Below are 17,573 nucleotides of genomic sequence, written 5' to 3'. Positions count from 1 at the left end.
CTGTTTATTGTCCTACTCGTAGCTCTCGACAATAAAATAAAAAAAAAAACAACTATGCTTTTACAGAGGACAGGTCTTCCGACAGCTTACAGAGAAACAATCCACACCATTGTTTCGGGTCTTTCAAACGCCAGTATCGTCTGTGTTACTAGGTATGCGGTCTTCTTATTTTGATGTGTTTTGGGTCGTTCTTGTCACTGGATATGATGCCTCCCATCCCGGTGGCAGTTTCTTTTGACCATGGGACGTCGGCGTCGACGAAATAAAAATAATTACCGAATTGCATGGCAGTGACAAGAGACTTGCTCGACAAGAAGCTTTGTTTGTCTGAATTCGACCCTTTGGGCGGAGCTACTAGTGATATTTTTTGTGCTCAGTGTGAAAGATTTGTTTGTCTACAGTCTACACCATATAGTTGACTGTAAGGGCAGTGAATCGTATGCAATTCTGAACTCTTTTCTTTTGTTCTGCTTTTATCTTCATAACTAAACATTGCTGCTGTATGTATTGGTGATTAGGAAGACATTTTAAATTTCTCAGTTTTAGTGCACTAATCAGGTTTTTTTGCTTTAAGAAAATCAAAATAATAGCAGACTTGCTGCAGGCTGTGCACTTTTTGACAAGAGGAACCTTTATGTATTGTTTGTGCATTCTTATGTATAATAATTTGTTACCTATGTTACTAGCGTATTAGGTCATTTTGCCGTAGTGTTACACATTTGTACAAAGATTTATAATTAAAGTACAATTTTTTACTTGAAATGATTTGTGTAAATAGTAGTAATTTTCTTAATGTGTTTGTGTGGTTGGTTATTAAAGTATTCCGGGTAGAGGAGGAAGCCTAAAATCCACGTAAAATAGTTTATATAGATATACTTTTACTGTTACAGTCGCTTACAAACTTGTATGCAATGAATCAAATGGAAAAGGCGTTAAGATCTGCTGCTGCTCTCGAACAAAATAATCTGTTGCTCTGTTTAACGAGTAGTTTGTTGCTGCTCTCGAACAAGTGTAATTTGTTGCCATTTTCTGACAAATATGTTTTTTGGTTCTCTAGTAAATACTTTGAGATTTAGCACAGCGTACAGATAATGTTCGGAACAAGGTTCTTTTCTCCCTCCTCTCTTCTCTCTCTTCTGTAAAAGGCCATCAAAAGCTCGTTAATCATCTTTAACATGTACTTTACTTTGTATCTGGCTCTAGGAGATTTTTTCCCGTCTGTCTCGAGCTGGTGGGGTCAGGTGTTCCTTGGTCGTTCTCATTTTTTTGGGTCTTGTTAGTTCCAATAAAATACGTGAAGCCGCCAGAATATATTTTCATAAGATGCTAAAATAATCAAATTTGAAGAAGCATGCATGTCAAGAAAAACTTGTCACCACTTGCAAATTGAAGATAAACATCAGCCATAAAACAGCTCTGAATAACTGATTTTTCGAGAAATGTGCGCAGTTCTCCAGTAAGTACTAGAATTTGTTTCTTCTTTACTATTAAAAAATAATAACGCATACTTTCTTCACACTGACATACACAATATACCAACAAAAAAAAAAAACAAAAAAAAAAAAAAACTTGATATCTTCATAATTGTGAAAACAACACGAAAAAAAAAATAAAAACGAAAAAAAAAACCCCAAAAAACTTCAGCCTGAATGGAGATGGCTGCCAACAGAAAACATCACAGAGGAGGGGATAACCTTTGACCTGTTGCTCGAGAAGTGGTGGCGCTAGGGTCGCTGCAGTGGTCAACTCACGTCTCGGTCTGCGGGTGCAAAGGCGACATACTGGTCATCCAGAGTCACATCGACCAAATCCTCTTTTTTCTGCCAAATTAGGCCACCAACCGGGAAGAGTATTTAGCATTTAAAGTTGGCGTGAGCAGTCAGGAAGCATCTGTCATCTTGCAGCGACGTCACAATTTATTGTGTCACGTGACTGCGATTGTTTACGCCCTGACTTAAATCTGTTGCTTTCCGTCCCTTCCTCATGCACCCTCGAGCCCCAAGAATCTGACAGCCCTGAGAGACGGTATAAAACTTGCAATGTCTGAGTGTCTGGCGAAAAATTCGCGAGCAGCAGAGTTGTGAAAAGTTTCTGAGTGAGGGGTGAGTGGCCTTGACTTAATAAGTTTTCCCCTTGCCATGTGGTCAAATACTGTACTCTGTTTAAAATTTGAAAGAACAAGTCTTGCCGTTAAAAAAAAAAAGCTAAGGTTATCTGTGTAAAGTATTATACTGATATTTTAGGTATTTCAAACGAACGAGAAAAGAAATGCAAACTAGAATATTCTTACTTTTCAGGGAAGAACCTGGTGAACATTAAAATTACTTAGCACATGAGACATACCCGAAAATCATACACTCATTTTGGAAAAACAGTTGTAAAATATGAGCATTTTTTTCTGTCTGGCATTACTTTTTAATTTTTAGTTTTCAGAAATTTCATTTTTACTTGTTATCGTTATGTAACTTGATAAAACATTTTCCTTTTACATCACTTACAGACAAAGAACAGCCGATGCTTACTCTTCTTCTTCTCTCTTTACATCGGCATTACTCTGCAGATTAAGTGCTAATTTGATTCTATAAAACTGTGTAATTTATCTCAATTTCCTTTTGGTTCCCGTGGTCGTGGTTATTCAAAGTTATATTGGTCCTAAGAAAGTTGAACGGAAGGAAAAAAATGTAAATCCATTCTATTAACAACGTTGTCTCTACTTACCATAACTTAATGTTGGTACATTTGGTCGTTTAGTTCATCCCCCCCCCTTCATAAACATATTCATTAAATATACAGGGCCAACTGCATACGAGCAAGCTTGCGACCTCAATATCGCAGATCATCAAGACTGAGGAGAAGATGCTGAGCAAGGCGTGCCTGGTGGCGCTAGTGACGCTGCAGTGGTCAGCTCTCGCCCTCGGCTACTCGGTCTACGCGTGCGAAGGCGACATGCTGGTCATCCAGTGTTACACGGGCCAAGTCTCATCCTTTCTGCCAAGTTCGGCCGCCAACCGGGGAGTGTATTCAAGTGAGTAGAGCTCACCACACTTGCTAACACTTGCAAAGATAATGAAATGCAAGTATTTTGAAATCCAATAGAATGTATACATATAGATCACCCACCCACCATAAAAAGCAAAAAAGAAAATAAAAGAAATCCAAGGAAAATCTACCAGCACCCCACTGACAACCAACTACCTCTTGCCTGCAAAACTTTCAATCTTTGCTGAACGCTGTCACAGGTGTGGCGACAACTTCATGCTGCAAAAGATGTGCAAGACGGACGCCACCCAGTACATGCGGTACCGGTGTGAAGGGAGGTTCATGTGTGAGGTCCTGGTGGACACGGCGACCTTCCTGTCTGACCCGTGTCCTGACGTGCTCAAGTACATGGAGGTCGAGTACCAGTGCGTGCCGCCCACCTCCTTCGCCAGCGTGGACGCATGCGTGGAGAAGTGCATGGCCACCGGTGGGAACCCCTGCTCAGCCAGGTAAGTGGCTTAATTAATCTTTTGTTTCCCTCTTTCCTGTTAAGAGCCAATCGGAGTGCATTTTTTTTAAAAATCTCTGGCTCTAGGCCGTTTTACTCCAAGTAACTGCTAGTCTTGCCATGGAAACAAGTGTCACGTCCAGCGAGAAATTATGAGGGCAGGATGCGAGATCTTAAGCAATCATCCGATCCTCAATAGTTAAGGCCCAGGTGTTAATGCAGAAAGCAGCCTCTTCATGCATTTTCTATCCCTCTCTTCTTGCGCTCCAGTCCATAATTAGGGCTGCAAAAAAGTCCCTGGGGCTCTAAATGTAGAATGGAGGTAAAGTCTCTCCATCCCAGAAAAAGCCATATCATTCTTGTTTATACCCGAGAGAGACAAGACTGAACACACAGACTACAACACTACGGGTATTGTGAGGTAAGCCTCTCTTTAAGATGTGGGTTTCATTCACACAGCTAGAAACACCGTCAGTGACCCATCCTACCCAGCCAACCATTTGTTTATGCCAACCCAGGCAGCGCTTGTAAGTCAGGACATTTAATTAAACACCCAACTCCCCCCAAAACCCATTTCACGGGTTCGTCCAAAGTGCGAACTGCATGTATTTCAAGGATGAAATGGGAAATGTATGCTTGTTTGTGGTACAGGGGGAGAGAGTAGAATGGGGGAATGTATATGGGTTTATGAATCATTGCTGCTTAAGTTATCATATGGAATGTAGACTAATGCCAAAGCCAAGTTTAGACTTCAAGAATATTTTTAAGGTGTGTCATATATATATATATAGATCACTTGTATTACTTATAATCGAAATAATTAGAAATTTATGAAGCCTGTATTGGCCAGGTGACAAATCTATTACCCACACTGCTCATTTAATAATTTGGCTTGCACAGGCGTCCATTCTGTGTCTTAACCCCAAAGTCAGCAGAGGTGGCTGTCTTATATCCTTACCATACATAAATTTGTAATGCATACAATTCATATACATGTATTTACAAATATTAAAAACAGTCAACAACTAACAAACTTTTCAATTACTTAAGTGGTCTCTAGCTAGGGACACGAAATCAACTTTAGTTTAAACTTTTTGTTGAGTTGTCCTACTGAAAGTTACCGCATGACATGTTCAAATAGGTTTTCATTCTGTTTTGATGCATGTTGTAGCATTCAGTGGTTATTTTTGCTGGCGTTTCAGCATCCCTGCTGCTGGGTTAAATCAACTACAGGCACAGCCCCAGCCCCAGCTCCAGCCTCAGCCCCAGATCCAGCCCCAGCCTTCAGTCCCGCTCAGTGCACTGTCTGTCGGAGCTCAGCAAGCTTCCTCAACAAAGACAGGGCAACAACCAGCTTTATCCCAAAGCAGACCGTCTCCCGCATCATCGTCATCGTCGTCGTCGTCATCATCAGCAGCAGCAGCATCCCATTCTCATTTTTCTGCCGTCCCAGCCTTGCCTTACGGATCAGACAAGGCGAGCAGCAACACGGGAACTTCCGGGGGAACCGGAAGTTCGTCGTTGCCAATGCAGGTACCAGGTTCTTTGCCAGCTAGACTAAACCCAGCGGCTGCCTTAAACATGAATTCTGCGACCCGAGCAGCTCTGATGGCCAGGCTGGGCAACGTTCTCGCATCTCTGCAAAATCGAGCGGGCTAGCTGGACATTCTTCGAACAAACTGTCATGGCGGTTGGGTCGGAAACTTGTTCAGAGGTTTTCTGATAGCTTGCCGGACTAGTAATGACATAATTACTTCCAACGTGTTTACAAATATTATACAGAAATATAATGTTCCCTTTCTGTGGATTGGTGATGCCTTTTATACGTCGTTTATAAAACTGTCTCCTAAACCGGAGTGATAAAGGATGTGACTGAATAAATGGCAGCTTATCTCCCTTTAAAAAAAAATGTTTTCTGCTGGATGCCCTTCAAGAAGCTGTCTGTGCGCAATAGTTATTCATGTTTGTAAGGAAAACATTAAAAAATCTGTTATTGATTACAATTGTTATTTGTTTTCCTTAAAGGGCTGTGCAGTAGATTAGCAACCAAAAAAGTCTTTTGAAAAATGTGTATCTCTGTGAAATTGAATGAAATTGAATGCACCGTCAAACAGGAAGCATTCAATATATCTGGTAAGAGGGTAGCGAGGACTGGTTGTTTTGTAAGTCTACGCGTGCTTTGATTAACTTCACTTTTATACGAGGGTGTTTTAAAAAGCAAAGTTTCATAAACAAAGTCTTGTGAACCAGAAATGCATACATAATTATCAACTAAAGTTTTTTCTTTGGCAATGTTGCCTGGGGGGAGGGAAGTATCAGAGCTCGTGCATGCATGCAAATAACAGATGTGTTCTACATGCGAGCGTGTATCTTCTTCTGTGTGTGTGTGTGTGTGTTTTATGAAAGAGGGATCTTGTGTGAAAATAATTATGTATTAACATGAAAAACTGGTGAAAGACGCAGGGAGGAGAGACAACCCTGTCCAACTACTCCAAAGAACAAAGAAGCCCGCAGTGAAAATAAGACCTAAAGACCCATAGTTAATGTGGTGCTAGGTGTGATGGATGGCTTTGCTCTCAAAGATGCTTTTGTGCTGGAAAGCGTGCAAACTCATTTTTTACATGCAGGAAAAAGAGGGTGAGAAAGGAACTCGGACACTACAATAAAGTTTGCATATTTTCACGAGTTATGCTATGTTGTGTTATTCTGACAGAATGACTGACTTAGGGGACATTAGTGTGTGGCATCCATTTTATTTAACTGTCGCCATGTGAAAGGACATGAAGGACTTCTTTCCGCGTCTTAAAACATGAAGACATGACAGATGACAACTGGTATGCTCTCTTCATCCTTTTCCTTCTCTCTCGCTCTCTTTAATTCTATCTATAGTTCTCTCTCTCACTCGAAAATAATAACATGATGTCTAAACATAAATTATCACTTTTCCTCTTGACATACTAGTGTACGACTGTTTGATTCATCTGTTGCTCTAGTGATACAAAACTTTTATATAATGCTTCTTCTTAACAAACCTACCCTCTACCTATGTATCAAGTGATAAACATACCTGCTTATCCACATGTCGATGAATTCTTTTTCATCTCCTGTTTTATTTGTCGACGGTTTTGCTCTTTTTTTGTTTTTTCTTTTGCTCTTTTTATTCTTTGGCTGTTTTTATTCTTTGGCTGTTGTTGTTGTTGTTGTTCATCATATTGTTTTTGATAAAGTCAGAAGCTACACGAAGTGGTATTAAACTAATTTTTAACGTTTTATTTATACTCTAAACACTTCTTTGTGCACACACTACCTCTCTCTATTATATATATAGAGAGAACCTGCACGATGAAAACTATCAGCGATAATGAAGCAATTGACTATAAACACCGCCCGGTTGCTGGCATGACAGACTATTAAATAATGACATTAACTGGACAAACAAAATTACTTGAACAAATTTATAGAATTTTATACCATGTCTGAATTTCAGCAACTACAGGTAATCACGAGGGAAGACTGTGTCTTGTTGGATGGAGCGCTGTGCTACGTCATCGTGGTGACGGGACTATGGCTGGACGGTTCGTGTCCGGCCAGACCTGCACGTGGAAGGAACAGGGATTGCTGCCTTGGGAATGACCTGGGAATCTTTTCATACCGAGCAAAGGGAGTATGTGTGTGTTTATATAAAAAAAACTAGACAAAAATACACTTCTTGCTCAGCCTGAAGAGTCTTGGCACTTTAATGGGCTTACTTTTGTGGGTCATTAACATCACAATTGATGTAGCAAGGCAATGGCAAGAAATATAATCACCTGCTTTATCACCTCCCCTGTCTTGTCTGGCGACAACTTAAGATGCTAACATTCTTTCTTTTTCTAAACCTCCTCTTTTTTTTTTCTTGTTATGAAGCTGCTCTTTTTTTCATTTTTCATTCTTTACGCAGGCCTTTCCCGACGAAACCATTGCGTTTGCGGAAACAACAAAACATGGCGGACCTGCAATTGAACCGAAAGTACCCATGCTTTGGTAACGTCACTAAAGTCTGTGGTAGGAGAAGTATACATCATGAAGACAGAGTGTAAGCGGACCTTATCTTTCCCCCATCGGCCTCCTTTTCGTTTCTGCTATGTAGGTCACCTTGATCACGTGACTGGTTGTCTAATACATAAGGGTTTATATAAATGTAAATAGTTCACAGTTTAACAGTCCCTCAGCTCGTTATAAAAAGTTAAACTTTAGGTTTCTTTGTAAGTCTTTAAATTAAGAAGACAGAGTGAGGAGGTATACCAATGTACAGAAATGTACTTTTCGCGACGGAACGAGGTTATTTTCCTTGGTTATCCTCATGACATTTAATAAATCATAGCAGGAACATTTATTTGAAAAAAATGTTCTCGTAAAAATTTCCGAATAAGCAGCAAAGCCCTTCTCACGGGTGCAGACAAATGGTTCTCGTGACGCCGAGGGTCCCACCCGGCGATGTGTTGTGAAACGTCCGTGACTGTCTGACAGAACTCGCTGTTGTGTCATGTCACAAGCCTAGCAGTTTGATGGCTTGGCTGCAGCTGATGGAGGAGAAGTCTCTGATCCTGGTGTCTGTCTGGCCGTTTGTCTGTCTGTCTGCCTGACACATAACAGTTGTGAGCCCGAATGTCATTTCATAGTGAAAGACTAACTTCCGCTGTGAAGAAAAGAGGTGAAAGATATAAAGGTAAAAGATGCAAAGAACTAGTCTTTGTGCCTCTGGTGACAGTTTTGTGTGTGTTTAAAATTTCACGTTTATCTAAAATTACTTGTATTTAGTGTACGCTTTTTTAGTCTATTTTGTGAATAGAATTTTATTAACTTAATTTATAAAGGAGATACACCAGAATATTACTTGTCAAAGGTATTCACACGTCTACACCCAAATACTTTGTGTTAGGGTGGGCGCCCGGTAGTGTAGTGGTTAAACCATTCCTTGTCAACACTGAAGTCAAAACTAAAACATAATGGGTTCAGATTTTGCCTAGGGACAATATCTTTATATGACACCTGTTAGCAAGCCTGGCTATTGAGAGATTTTTCCAGATATCACCGACTTGCAAACTAAAACAAAATTATCCCAAAAATTTCATGGAGTCAGACCCCTGTGAGAGTCTGATTACAAGTCTGTTCATAAATTCTCTTTGTTCTCACATCGTTAATATATTCCCCAGAATACTTCCCGTTCCCCTGTGGGACCCCGGGGTATGCTTGCCTAGCAAGCATTGCAAGAATAGGGTCCCTGCCATCCAGCCAGGCATGTCGTAAGAGGCGACTAAGGTGGACACCTCACCTAGAGGTAAAATAGGTTGTGGTAGGGCTAACAACCCCACCATGTAAAAAAAATCCTGTTACAGAAACTAAAACCAGAGAACTCGTCACAGATGGCGAAGGTAATGAAGCACACCAGGTGACTGGACTAATGACGGACGACAGCCAAACCCGAAAGGGAGCTGGCGCCCCGACAGCGGATTTACTGAAGCCGAGGCAGAAGTTGAGGGTGGGGTGCTGGAACGTCCAGACCTTGTACCAGACTGGCAGGATGCTCCAATTAGTCAAGGAGTTTGACAACTACAACTTGGACATCCTGGGAGTCAGTGAGGTCAGATGGACCCGCACGGGAAAGAGGAGACTAGCGTCAGGACATACCATCTTGTTCTCAGGAAGATCAGACGCTCAGCACTCTGAAGGAGTAGCTCTACTCCTCAACAAGAAAACGGAAAAGGCACTGCTGGAATGGAAGCCTTATGGACCCAGGCTTTTGAGAGCAAGATTCCATTCCAAGTACACCAAGCTGACAGTGCTAGCCTGCTATGCACCAACAAATGACTCTGAGGCAGAAGACAAGGATGCTTTTTACGATCAGCTCCAGGCAGCCTCAGAAAGCGTTCCAGCCCACGACATGTTGCTCATCATCGGCGATCTCAATGCCAAGGTGGGAAGTGACAACACCTGCAGGGAGCATGTCATGGGCAAACATGGAATCGGAACCATCAATGACAACGGAGAGAGACTGGCAGACTTTTGTGAAGAAAACAACCTACTGATTGGAGGCACACTCTTCCCACACAAAGACATCCACAAGGCAACATGGACATCACCAGATGGGATCACAAAGAACCAGATAGACCATGTCATCATCAACCGAAAATGGAGGAGCTCACTTCAAGATGTTAGAGCCTACAGAGGAGCAGACATTGCCAGTGACCACACTCTTGTGATAGCCATTCACGTTTATCTAAAATTAATGTTTCTCTGAAGCTGCGTCGATCACGAGGAAAACAGGCACGTCAGCAGAGAGTGGACTCCGGCAAACTAAAAAATCCAGCCACCGAAAGGGCCTTTGCTATGGAAGTAAAGAACAGGTTCCAGGCACTAGGAGACCAACAAGAGATGACCTTAGACGACTTCAATCGAGTCTTACAGGAATCAGGAGAGAAAATACTGGGCTTCCAACGGAAAAAGAAAGAACAGTGGATCAGAGAAGAGACATGGAGGAAGATAGAAGAGAGAAAGTCAGCCAAACAAAGAATCAACAGCACCAGATCTGAACGCCTGAAGGAACAACACAGACAAAGATATGCAAAACTGAACAAAGAGGTAAAGAGGATGACAAGAACCGACAAAAGATATCACATAGAGAAACTGGCAGATGAAGCAGAAAATGCAGCAAGTAAAAATGACCTGAAGACACTGTACAAGATAAACAAACAGCTAAACAACGGGTTTAAGAACAGTGATGTGCCAGTGAAAGACGTGAACGGTAATGTCGTCGAGGGAGAGGCAGGAAAACTACAGCGCTGGAGGGAGCATTTTGAGTCGGTTCTGAACAGACCAGATCCCCTCAGCTTGCAGACATCCAGCCAGCAGCTATAGACCTTGACATCTGCACAGACCACCAAGCCTGGAAGAAGTGACAGCAGCAGTCAAGACAATGAAGAGCGGCAAAGCACCAGGGGCAGATGGAATAACAGCAGAGATGTTGAAAGCAGACGTGAATGTGACAGCTCCCAAGCTGACTGAAATCTTCAGGCAAATTTGGGAATCAGGGCAGGTCCCTGTTGCGTGGAAGACAGGGCTCATCTTCAAGTTACCCAAGAAAGGAGATCTTGGAGACTGCAATAATTGGAGGGCATAACACTTCTTTCCCTCACCAGCAAGGTCTTCAGCAAGATTGTTTTGTCAAGACTGACGGCAACTCTTGAGAAAGACCTCCGACCACAGCAAGCAGGATTTCGCCCTGGGCGATCCTGCTCCGAACACATCTTCATTCTGCGACAGATTCTGGAGCAGAGCAACGAATGGAACACACCGCTGTACATCAATTTCATCGACCTGGAGAAGGCTTTTGACAGCATCCACCGCGAGTCCTTATGGAAGATCCTGAGGCATTACGGAGTCCCTGCAAAACTTGTTCAGGTCATTGCAATGCTGTACAGCGATTTCAAATCCCAGGTTGTCTGTGACACGGAGCTCACAGACCCCTTCAACGTCAGTACCGGGGTGAAGCAGGGCTGCATTCTGTCGCCGTTCCTCTTCATCCTGGCCATGGACTGGATCATGAAGACTTCCACCGACAGCGAGAGGAGAGGGCTCAGATGGACCATGACTATGACAGCAACAACAGCACTGGAAGACTTGGACTTTGCTGATGACATTGCCCTGCTGTCACACCGCCACCAAGACATGCAGGAAAAAACAAAGGCCTTCTCAGAAACAGCTGGAAACCTTGGCTTGAAGGTCAGCACAAAAAAGACTAACAGTATGAGAGTGAACGCCAGAGTCCAAGACAGCATCAAACTAAATGGAGAAGAGATTGAGGAAGTTGACAGTTTCACCTATCTTGGGTCCAAAATGTCAAACACTGGGGATGCGGAGGTGGAGATTCGAGCCCGACTGGCAAAAGCCAGTCAGGCCTTTGCCTCACTCAGGAGCACATGGAAGGCAAAAAACATCAGCCAGAAGATCAAGCTGAGAATCTTCAAGTCAAATGTGATCAGCACCCTCCTTTACGGATCAGAATCTTGGAAGATGACCAAAACCATCAGTAACAAGCTTGACGTCTTCCAAAACAGATGCCTCAGGCGCATACTTAACATCATTTGGCCAAACACCATCACCAACGAAGAACTCCACCGAAGAAGTGAAACCGAGTCCATCACCACGCAGGTTCAACGAAGGCGTTGGCGATGGATTGGACATGTGCTCCGCCAGCAGACAGCAGACCTTTCCAGAGTCGCCCTACGATGGACTCCAGACGGCCGAAGAAAACGAGGCCGCCCAAAGGAAACTTGGAGAAGAACAGTGGAAAGGGAGATGAAAGGAAAGGGCTGGACATGGGGTCACCTAGAGCGGGTTTCAGCCGATCGACATCGGTGGCGGACTCTGGTTGAGGCCTTATGTGCAACCTGATGCACAAAGAGGAATAGATAGATATAGATAGACTTCCCGTTATTCTTTAATGAGGTGTACGATTATCCCTTGAGATTAGTGCATGACATTTTATTTCATTTAACTGTCGCGATCTCACTGGACTTGACATTTCTATTTGTTCTTTAAAGTGTCAAATGCGAGCAGTAGTTATTTCCTTTTATTATTTTTTTCTTTAATTTTCTTACATGCACGAACCTACACACGTACAAAAACGCTCTTTCTTTCTTTCTTTTTCTCTCTTTCTTTTAGGCGGTCCGTCGTCGCGAAGGTTAGCGCCTGTCATCTATACAGTTAGGACGGGCTGTCCTGGGTTCAAATCTTATCTTCGGCACTCAGCTCTTTTTCTGTGTGTGACGTCTGTTGAGAGGCTGGATGCTTTGCCGTGATATCGCCTTAGTTGCAGGCTCAAAGTAAAACACGCACACTCACACAACGCAGTGGAATTTTTATTTCATGAACTTTACAGGTCTACAAACAATTTTCTTCTGAAACGCTTTTCGCCATGGACACCAATTTTCACCGAGGAGGCAATAAGATTCCAATTTCATCAGAAAAAAGAAATAATGCTGAGACAAGAATAATAGTTTCTTTCATTTATTGGCTTTTTGAAATTAATTTATTCGCTTGTTTGTTTTTGTATTTTTTTTTATACATACAAAAAGTAAAACAACATTCGTATTTCACTGTGGAGTGCCAGGAGGTACAGACTTGCCGCAGGCGGTCTGAAAGTCAGCGAGACAGACTCCGGAAAGAACTTTTCTTCCAGAAACATGTCCGACAAACTGTAGAACTTCTGAAATGAGACGAAAGTAACAAAACCACTTCCAATGTAATCTGTCACAGATTGGTGAGTGGTTCATCAGGCAATATACTAGTAGCAAAACAGGAAAGCAACAAAACCAATAACATCGACAAAAGAAAAGATTAACAGGTAGTTTACAAGAAAAAAATTACTTAAAGTGTGTGTTGGGGAAGGGAGTGCACTTACACTCTGTCTTTATGACGTATACTTCTTTAATCCCACCACAGAACTCCGTGACGTCACCAGAGCATGGGTACTTTCGGCACAATTGTGGGTCCGCCATACTTTGTGGTTGCCGGTCAAGAGTGTTACCGCAAACGCAACGGTCGCCTCGTAAAAGGCCTGCGTATGCGTAGCCGCGACCTTTGCACCTGTGGGCAATAAACAATAGTAGATAAATAATAAACAGAGTAGGCCTCCGTTGCACTTCCGGACTGGTTTAATGTTTTCCAGTTAAGATAAAATATTAGATATTTTCCAAAAAATAATTAGTTTTATAGCGTGTTAATTAAAATTAATTAATTTGTTTCATTTCTTTATTATTGAATATTATTATTGAATTTTTTTTGTACGTGCCTAAATAACTCGATCCAATCTATTAGTCACAATTGAAGCAGCTAAGCTTTTTATGAAAAGAAAAATAATATTCCTGTCCTGATACCAGTATTTTATTCCTTTTTTCTCAAATGCAAAGATTCATTGCTTGTCTGTGACTACTTTCTTTCAAACGGTGTCCAGCGGCTCATGCATCAACCTGTACATTCATGCATACACACAGCAACATCTGCAACTTCTTCTAAGAAAGACAGCTCACACACCTCTCTAGGCACCAGCGGTTTGTCATGGAGTTTCCTAGAATGATCGTCTCATTCTGAAGACCTGCATATTTCTCCACGAAGCAGCCCACCACCGTCGATGAAGTCACTGAACAAAAGCAGTCAGAAAAAGGTGAATGTAGCTTGATGTGTGTGTGTTTGATGGACTGTAAAGTGGGAAGGCGAGAGCTTATGCAAATGAAATGATTTTTATTCTGTAGACGGTACACAACATAGAGAAAGTCTTGTTAATTTTGTACTAAACGTGGAGTAAGGTCTTATTAATCATGCAAGCACACACACAAACACAAACACACACACACACACACATTTACCTGTACCACTTGAAGAGTTGTTGCATTGGACAGAGTACTTTTCATGGGAAACAAAACCCACTTTAGACCAGTCCAGTGCTCCAAGGCCCTGTAATGTCACAAGTCTATGAATTCATAATATGTACCACCTTGTAGTCCTTGTCACACTACACACGTCACGCTTCAGTTTCTCTCACTCTACAGTGCACGTCACCTCTACACTTCACAACTATTTCCCTCCTTGTGTTTAGTTAAGCCACCCAAGAGGTCATACAATGTACCATTTTTTTTACATATCATAAACTCGTTTTGGATTTTCAGCCTATTCCGTCCTTGTCTAAAGCCTGAATTTCAGTCTCTCGTGTTGAGCTAACTCAGTGAACCATGAAATAAAGAGCTGTACCTCAGGAGACGCGTGACCAGGACACGGCTTTGGTTCTGGAACTTGTGGTTTGGGCTGATAAAGTGGAAACAAAGACATAATCTGTTAGAACCGATTAGAAACTCATCCTTTATCTCTTTCTGTTTTTGTTTTCACACACACACACACGAGAAGTAAATCAACATCAAGAAACTCAAAGACAAAGATGTGTCGTATCGTTGACAGAAATAGAGGGTTGACTAGACATATGGTTCACGTGCGATGACATTTTGATCACCTGACCCTCAGGAACGTTTTATCACATCGCCTTTGTCTCGGATTGAACCAAGAGTTAATGTTTGAAAACTAACTTTCAAAAAAATTACATGAACTTCAATGCCATCACAACACAGGTGTGGCCATATGCTCAGTTCTCTGTCTTCACACCTGATGTTTGTACACTTGTATAGTGTAAACGCGTGCGTGCATGTACACTGCGCTCTGCAATTGTAAACAATAAGAGAAATATCAACAAATATTGTCCGAGACAGATAAATAATTTTTAGAGAAAGGACTTAAAAATACTCACAGTGTTGTCAACATAGGGTGGCACTGAGATGCCAAAACATGACCTCATCCTCTTCAGGTTGCCGCCTATGACATCAAACTTGACTTGAAAGCAATATCCACCCGGACAAAGCTGGGTGTCGTTTGTTCTTACATGTCGACTCAGCAGCTTAAAGAAGAGGATCCTGTTCACAGAGGCGTGTTTACGTGTTTATTCACGGTGGACAAAAGACCTTGTACTATTGTGCATCTTCGATATCTGAAGTATTGTTCGGCAATATTTGCTAAAAACTAGCCCTTCATATTGTAGGAATATGTACAGATGGGAGTGTTTGACTGGTTCTCGACAATTTTATCAGACTTTTGGATTCATTACCCGTTTTGCTTGTCGTGGAAGAACACTCTGCCCGTTGTGTCGGCGTCCAGCTCCTCCAGACTCGATGCCCACGTGGCATTGTCCTTGATGACAGCCGGGTAGAAGCTCCTTACACTGTACCCGTCTACGTCCAGGGGTTGACAGATACCTACTCTTACCACGTCACCTCTGAAAACACATCATGTCAACGCCACTTGCATAACACCATCTGTACAAAATTTGTAGAAAATGGAGCTGGTGATGGAGACAAATCTACAGATTTTTTTCATCAAAGTTTATCTCCGTTAGTTTAATGAATGCTTTCGTCAATTTTTCTGTAGATGAATTAATAAATATTTATGTGCGTTTTTGTTTGCCGTTTATAAATATATCGTTCTTTCACTTACTTCTCTACACCATAGCCGGAGAAACTGATGGATTCTGGGAAGCCTCCGTCAGTCAGTTGGTTATTGAAGTCGATGAGATACGACTTGTGTGTTCGGAGAAGATATTCATTTCTGATGAGACCTGCACAGACATCTGAGTGTGCACAAGCAAATAACTTGTTCATTTTGATGTGACACATGACAGGACGCCTTCTCCAGTTCCAAGACTATCTGTTCACTGCTTATTGCGAATAAGTGAATAATCAACACTCGTCACATGCACGCACGCACGCAAACATGACAGCCAGCAAGCGATGTTTCACTAGCTAACTTTCTTTTGCTGTGTTTCTGAATCACTGACTCACTGACCAACACACTGACTGGCTCACTCACTGACTTACTGACTTATTTACCTACTGACCTTCAATGACAAATGGTTTGTCATAAGGCGAGTCATCTCGTCTGATGATCATCGGTGTCTTGTCTTTGTTGGGCTTTGAAAGACTTCCTCCGGCGCCTAGAATTTCCATCTGTGACCACAACACAAAACAGGATTCAGTGACATTCGGAGTGCTTATTTGATGTACTTACCTTCTGATTGTTACTAACCACATAGTTGTTACCGCTTTGTGTATGTCTTACCTTGATGTAGCGGTAGGGACAGACAGTCAGGCCCCAGGTAGGTCGGTCGGAACATTCCGGACCCTTGTAGAAGGGGAAGTTCCTGACGAGACACGCGTTTGGCGTCCCGGTCACAGATCCATCCGCATCGCGCAAGAATATACCCAGATTTCCGTCCCTTTCTTCCCACCCGTACACAGAGGCGTTGCCATGGAAAACCCAGTTCCCTCCATGTTCCTGTCAACGAACCACAGATCTTAGTCAACGGTTACGTCAAACATTTTTTCGTTTGTGTGTTCGATCGCTCGTTCATGCGTGCGTGCGTTAGTTTGATTGACTGTTCCTTCCCTCGAGCGTTCCTTTGTGCTTCGGTCCAATTATTCCCTTATTCCTCTTTATTTCTTCATCTATATTCAGCATGTCTGACGTTACACGTGACCTGTCATCTGTTCTTTCTGTAAATGTGATTTCTGACGACAATGATGATACTCCAACCGATAATAATAATAATAATAATAATAATAATAATAATAATAATAATAAGCAATTAATTCACATAATCACCCTAATTTTAGGGTGTTGACATCATACATCCCAATCTACAGATATTGGTGATCGGTGGCACTACAACGGTGCGATCAAGACGAGTTTACCACCCCACCTAAACAAGACAGTCGTACAACACATAAAACCACCCACCCCGTCACAGTAGCCAAACGTGATGTTCTGCATGTAGCATGACGTCATGGTCGGGTAAGCGTTGGAGCGTTTGAAGCTGATGCCGCCGGCGTGTCGGGTCACGGTGTTGCCAGCTGACCCCGTCAGGGTCTGCGTGTCGAAACGGTCGAAGTAGCTATGCTTGATGAAATTAGGTCCTTGGTAGACACCGATTCCAGTCAGACTTTCTAATCTTTTGACGACATCAAAAATCGGGATTGGAACGTTTTCTGACATTTCATTCTCTCTCTCTCACACACTCATGCAAAACGCGCACACACTTAGCGTTGCAAGAACTACATCAATTCTGACCTACTCAAGGAACTCTTTGTGACACACAAATCACTTGGTCTCTTATTCACTCACACTCTCGACTCATACTGGATGCCATTGTTGTCCGTCTCGCCGATGAAAATGCTGTGCGTCACTTCCGTCCCGCTGCTCATACTTGAGGTCCCCCCGGAGAAAGCTTCGCGCGAGTCCGCCAGACTGGGGAAAGTTTATTCAACTAAAACTTAGCTTCTGGGCTGGTTAAGGCAACAATATCATGGAAATATTTGTGACACAACCTTGTCCACATTGTTATCTTATTTTGTTTATTTCTGTATCTTAGAACAACTTCATAGTATAATTATCCACTGGCATTAATAAAGTTGGTATTTGTCATAGCCGTGACCTTAACAAATAAAAAATG

At 42.3% G+C, this 17,573-nt stretch overlaps 2 protein-coding genes across 3 annotated transcripts in view; one reads left to right on the top strand and one right to left on the bottom strand.

The window, feature by feature from the left end:
- Positions 1-1,680: 1,680 nt before the first annotated feature.
- LOC112560603 (putative protein TPRXL) lies at positions 1,681-6,172 on the top strand. Of its 2 annotated transcripts, none has more exons than XM_025232535.1 (4): positions 1,681-2,102; positions 2,836-3,025; positions 3,240-3,488; positions 4,690-6,172. In XM_025232535.1, the coding sequence occupies exons 3-4, from the start codon at positions 3,256-3,258 to the stop codon at positions 5,144-5,146; spliced, it is 690 nt and encodes a 229-aa protein (XP_025088320.1). In that variant the 5' UTR covers positions 1,681-2,102; positions 2,836-3,025; positions 3,240-3,255; the 3' UTR covers positions 5,147-6,172. The 2 variants fall into 2 exon arrangements, with proteins under 2 accessions (XP_025088320.1, XP_025088319.1); XM_025232534.1 differs by having other exon boundaries at positions 2,794-3,025.
- Positions 6,173-12,590: 6,418 nt separating this feature from the next.
- LOC112558734 (cell surface hyaluronidase-like) overlaps positions 12,591-17,573 on the bottom strand; it is a 9,252-nt gene continuing 4,269 nt past the window's right edge. Inside the window, exons 11-22 of the mRNA XM_025229361.1 lie at positions 17,246-17,368; positions 16,862-17,072; positions 16,184-16,399; positions 15,963-16,071; positions 15,563-15,683; positions 15,177-15,344; positions 14,823-14,985; positions 14,276-14,329; positions 13,894-13,981; positions 13,562-13,667; positions 12,930-13,114; positions 12,591-12,734 (exon numbers count right to left, since the gene is read on the bottom strand). Coding sequence (XP_025085146.1) covers positions 12,733-12,734; positions 12,930-13,114; positions 13,562-13,667; positions 13,894-13,981; positions 14,276-14,329; positions 14,823-14,985; positions 15,177-15,344; positions 15,563-15,683; positions 15,963-16,071; positions 16,184-16,399; positions 16,862-17,072; positions 17,246-17,368 — 1,546 coding nt within the window. The 3' untranslated portion in view covers positions 12,591-12,732. The remainder of the gene's footprint in view (positions 12,735-12,929; positions 13,115-13,561; positions 13,668-13,893; positions 13,982-14,275; positions 14,330-14,822; positions 14,986-15,176; positions 15,345-15,562; positions 15,684-15,962; positions 16,072-16,183; positions 16,400-16,861; positions 17,073-17,245; positions 17,369-17,573) is intronic.

The sequence above is a fragment of the Pomacea canaliculata genome, linkage group LG3, assembly GCF_003073045.1.
Source record: "Pomacea canaliculata isolate SZHN2017 linkage group LG3, ASM307304v1, whole genome shotgun sequence".
NCBI lineage: Eukaryota > Metazoa > Mollusca > Gastropoda > Architaenioglossa > Ampullariidae > Pomacea > Pomacea canaliculata.
The sequence above is the reverse complement of the archived record's forward strand: the minus strand, read 5'-3'. Positions and strand labels throughout refer to the sequence as shown.